The sequence below is a fragment of the Echinops telfairi genome, unplaced genomic scaffold (assembly GCF_000313985.2).
Source record: "Echinops telfairi isolate 266 unplaced genomic scaffold, ASM31398v2 ScPeMD7_7410;HRSCAF=8448, whole genome shotgun sequence".
Classification (NCBI taxonomy): Eukaryota; Metazoa; Chordata; class Mammalia; order Afrosoricida; family Tenrecidae; genus Echinops; species Echinops telfairi.
Window position 1 is genome coordinate 16,940,522 of NW_022111310.1, and position 4,451 is coordinate 16,944,972.

General features: G+C 60.2%; 1 protein-coding gene across 1 annotated transcript in view; it reads left to right on the forward strand.

Annotated features, from left to right (window-relative positions):
• The window catches only part of RGS3 (regulator of G protein signaling 3), a 92,223-nt gene that overhangs the window by 21,660 nt on the left and 66,112 nt on the right, over positions 1 to 4,451 (forward strand). The window contains exon 8 of the mRNA XM_045296541.1: positions 3,192 to 3,235. Coding sequence (XP_045152476.1) covers positions 3,192 to 3,235 — 44 coding nt within the window. The remainder of the gene's footprint in view (positions 1 to 3,191; positions 3,236 to 4,451) is intronic.

Sequence of the window (4,451 nt, forward strand, 5' to 3'; positions counted from 1 at the left end):
TGGGCTTGGCTTTGCTGCTAACATGTTGTAGAACTCCAGCCGACCCTGCCATTTTGGGAGGCTTCAGCGTCTCTGATGAGAAACTAAAGGTTGGGGCAGCCTTTCCGATTCTGGCCTGGCTCTGGCCTCCCCAGGCGGCCCCCTGCTGCCAGGGGTGCTCTGAGAAGCGGGGCAGTTGCCTTTATGATCCCGCCCCTTTCCCTCCTCGGGGTGGCTGGGGGGCGTCCTGGGCTAGTAACCCCAAAAGCTTGATGCTGGAGGCAGGATGCGCTCCCTCCTCCACTGGGGTGGCGATGGCCGGGGCAGGCTGGGTGGGCAGGGCCTGCTTGTGCAGCCACGAGGTCCTCCGGATGCCAAGCTGCCTGTGGGCACAGCCTGGTGCAGGTCTGGCTCCTTGGGCTGGGGCCACTTCCTCTCCCCAGAGGTGGAGGCTTTGCTAAATGAGGGCTGAGTGCGGCCAAGGCCAGCCCTCCCCTCCTCAACAGCGTTGACCACAACCTTTAGAGCTGGCTGCGTGGGTGGTGGTGGTGGTGGTGGTGGTGGTGGTGTGTGTGTGTGTGTGTGTGTGTCTGCCCTGAATTTGTGGGAGACAAATGACCTTTCACTTCCCTAGCTGGATCAGCAAGGAGCCCTGGTGGCTTGGTGGGTTACTCATTGAGCTACAAGCCACCAGGTCAGCAGTTGGAAACCACTAGCAGCTCCGAGGGAGAGAGAGGAGGCTTTCTACTCCCCTACGGGCTTGATTTGAGCCAGCCTCTGGTTAGCCTGGCCGGGGCAGCGTGCTTAGTGGTGGCGGTCAGCTAACACAGGGACTGGGCTCACCCCATGATGCCCAGTCCATTCCAAAGCTTCGATTTCTTTCTAGGCCCTTATGGGGATCCTCACTCACTCCTCACCCGGGAGGTCTCAGGACTCTGGTGGTCCCTTCTTCTTCTGTGGGAGCTGCCAGGCCTGCTTCTCTGAGTCCTGGTGCCCAGTTTCCTGCCCCCAGAGGCCTGAGGCTGCAGTCAGGGCCTGAGTGAGGCTTTTAAGAGATGCATGTGGGGCCTCGGCTGGCGCCTCTGTTGGCAGAACAGCCTCTGTTGTTTGTCCCTTTCAAATGAACATGTGCAGGGAGTTCAATTTGGGACGAAGATGTACAAGATGCAGTGTCCCCCCGCCCCCCTGAGTCTTTGCTGCTGGCTGAAGGCTCCTCCCTGGCCCTGGGAATCTGCCCCACCCGGGGTCCAAGGGCTCCCTGCGTGACTTGTCTGAGGACTCCTTAGCCCTCTGACCAAGTGTGCTCCCAGGGTCCACCACCTTGGGGGGGCGCACAGAACCGCCCCGGGGGGGGGGGCAGGTGACTGAATGATGGGCTGAATGGAGACTAGCTCTCAGCCTGGGGTGCTGTCCTGCCCCCAGGACTCTTGGCTGGGTGATCACAGGGCCTCTGCCTGTTGTCTTCCACCCCAGCCTCTCCAGGCTGCGGAGGGGCTGAATGGCAGGGTAATGAGAACAGGCAGAGAGCTGGCTGCGAACAATTGGGACACCTCCGGTCAGCCAGGGCACCATTGTGGTCTCTTCCTGCCTCTGTGGTTGTGTTTCTGCCTCACAGGCAGCCAGCGTCCGCCCACGGCATGTCTTCCCAGCCTGCCGCCCTCTCTCCAGGGTGACCTGAAAATGTCCAGTTGGTGCTTGGGCTCCCCACCCCTCCTGGGGAGCCAGGTTCCAGTCTTAGGGACCCAGTGGTGTATTGGTCTCAGCTGCTGGAGCCCCTGGAGTTAGACCATGGGTAGTGTTTTCTGAGCACCCCCTCAGCATGCTCCTCAGCACCCATCGCAGGCATCCCAGCCACCGCAGTGGAGGCGGCACCTTGGCAGCCCCCCAGAGCTCACAGCCCGGTTGAATGAAGGAGTCAACTGGCAGCAGCGGGGCATGGGCGTAGCGCTGTGGTCAGGAGCATGGGCTTTGGAGGCCGGCGGGCCTGAGTTCCCGCGTCAGCTCTACCATGCGCTCATGTGTGAGTCATGTGGGCTGTTTCCCCTCCTGGGGTTTCAGGTTCCATCTTTGGGGAATGGAGACAACAACCGTTCCCGATGGTGGGTTTGGAGAAGGGCTGAGTTTGGGACCGTCGGCTGCTGGGGGTCGGGGTGGGGGATTCTCCAGGGCACTGAGGGGTCAGCCCCGAACAGCAACCGAGTGTGTGGGGCTTCCAGGCTGAAAGCGAGACCCCTCTGAACCAGACGTCCCTTTGCTGACTCTCCAAGTGGCACAGGCAGTTGGACTGCTCAGTCTGCTGTTGCCTGCCAGACTCCCACCACACTCACTGCCATTGAGCCGGTGCCGGCTCACAGTGACCCCACAGGACAAGATAGAACTGTCCCCTGTGAGTTTCCGAGACTGTCACTCTTCACGGGGGTGGAAAGCTTGTGGTTTGGAACTGCTGGTGGTTTGGAACTGCTGACTGTGGAGTGAGCACCACAGCACGTAGCCTCTAGTTACCAGGATTCCAGATTCCTACACATTCGGACTTAGCCCCTTGTCTCCTCCTGGAAGAGAGAGAGGCCAGGGTCCCTCCCTGCTGCCCACCATGCCGAGAGGCTATGGTGAGTGCTTGGCATGGGAGCTGAGACCAGGGCAGGCTGTAGGGAAGCACACAGAGAATCGGGTATGGGCTGGGGAAGCCAGCCTGTGACGGGGTCTCCCCTGACCTTCTTGGGGTCTCCCCCTGACCTCCTTGCGCTGGCCCTCACATTTCTTGTTGGGCAACAAAGCCCAATCCAGGAGCTAAATGGCCCCGTGTTGAATTTCAACATGGCCAAGGCAGCTGGGTAGCTTCAAGGAGGTCCGCAGTGTCCGCGCCCTGGGCATGTCCCTCACAACTGAGATCGTGGGAAGGAGGGGGACCTCCCTGCTAGGCGGTGACTCCTTGCTCCCACGGAGAGCTGGGGCAGCTGCCATCCTCGGGGGTTGGGGGGGGGGCACTGCTGACCCTCAGGCAAGGCCCCAGAGCTGTGCATGACCCTGTTTATTTCCTGGGAGACCTTTGCTCCAGGGGTTTCCTGACCCTTGTGCCTGCCTCCTTCTTCCTCTTTTTACCAGGAAGCAGCACACCGGGCCTTCTGGCAGAGGCCACTGGCCACGCTCGCCAATGCACTGTGGGGGCGCACTTGGCCAATTCTAATGCAAGCTTGCTCTCTGTGCCCTGCCAGGTTCTTCGGAAGACCTGAAGTTCTGTGTGCTGTACCTTGCAGAGGTGAGTCTGCCTTCTGAGTTTAAGGAGAGAGCCCTGGTCCTGGGGCTCAGAGGGGAGAGGTGGGACAGGGTCCCCACACCAGCTTCCACACCGACATATGCAGGGGTCCTGGGCTCAGCCCGTTTCTGGGGCTGTGCACTGGGAAGAGCACCCCCTTCCCTCTGATGGACAAGGAAGTGCTGAGAATGGGCAGAAGGGCCCTGGGGATCCCATTCCGCGCAGGGCCACCTGCGAGCTGACCTCGAGGTCAGGGCTTGGCCGCTGGGCAGCCCCTCGTCCAGTCACTGACTGGCTTTCTACTCTGTAAGAGTTACGAGTCTCGGAAACTCATGGGGCAGTTCTACCCTGCCCTGAAGGGTTGCCGTGAGTTGGCATCAACTGGAGGGCTGGGAGCGTGCTGTCTTTGAGTCTGCTCATCAACGACTGCACGGAAAGCGGCTGGTTGGACACCCCTCCCCACTCCCACCCACCCCACCCTCGCCCGGCGGCACCGTCAAGGAAAGGCCTGATGGTCGGCTTCTGTAAAGACTGCCGTCGAGGTGTGCTGAGCAGAGCTCACGGCGCTGTTGGCTTTCTGAGGCGGTGACCTTCTGGAAACAAGCCAAGCCATCCGCTCTGCCTCCAGGTATGCCTCTGTGAGTGGGTTTGAACACCCGCCCTCGAGGCAAGTAAGGGAGCCATGGAACCATTTGCACCATGCACGCACTTACGGCATGGCAACACCAAGCAAACCCTCTGGGGCAAGCAATCCCTCCAGTCAGAAGCTTAGTCGGAAAATCCAGGGTAGAGAGGGTGGAGAAAAATGCAGACCAAACACCAGTGCATATAGACAGGCCAGACTTACTGGTGTGCTTAGGAACCGTGGCCTTGGGACACCCTTCAGGCCAGGAACCAATCCGGCTCCCAGGGATCACCTTTTGCCAAACAGTTCTTCACGTCTCTAGAGGGAATAAGAACTTCAGGGCAGAAGGCAGTCTTCAGTCTTAGGGGGACCCCCAGGACTGTGTGTACCCTAGCACAGAGCTCAGAGAGCAGGAAGGGGTGAGTAGAAATGAAGGTCCCCAGGGAGTGTGGGGGAAGGGGGCTGCTACATGGAGGGGATCGCATCCACGTCGGGAAACCAGGCCTGGAGTGGAAACCTAATCTACTCTGCAAACCGCCTTCCAACGACAACCAACAGCAACCGCAGCCCGAACACAGACACACAGAGCCCCCC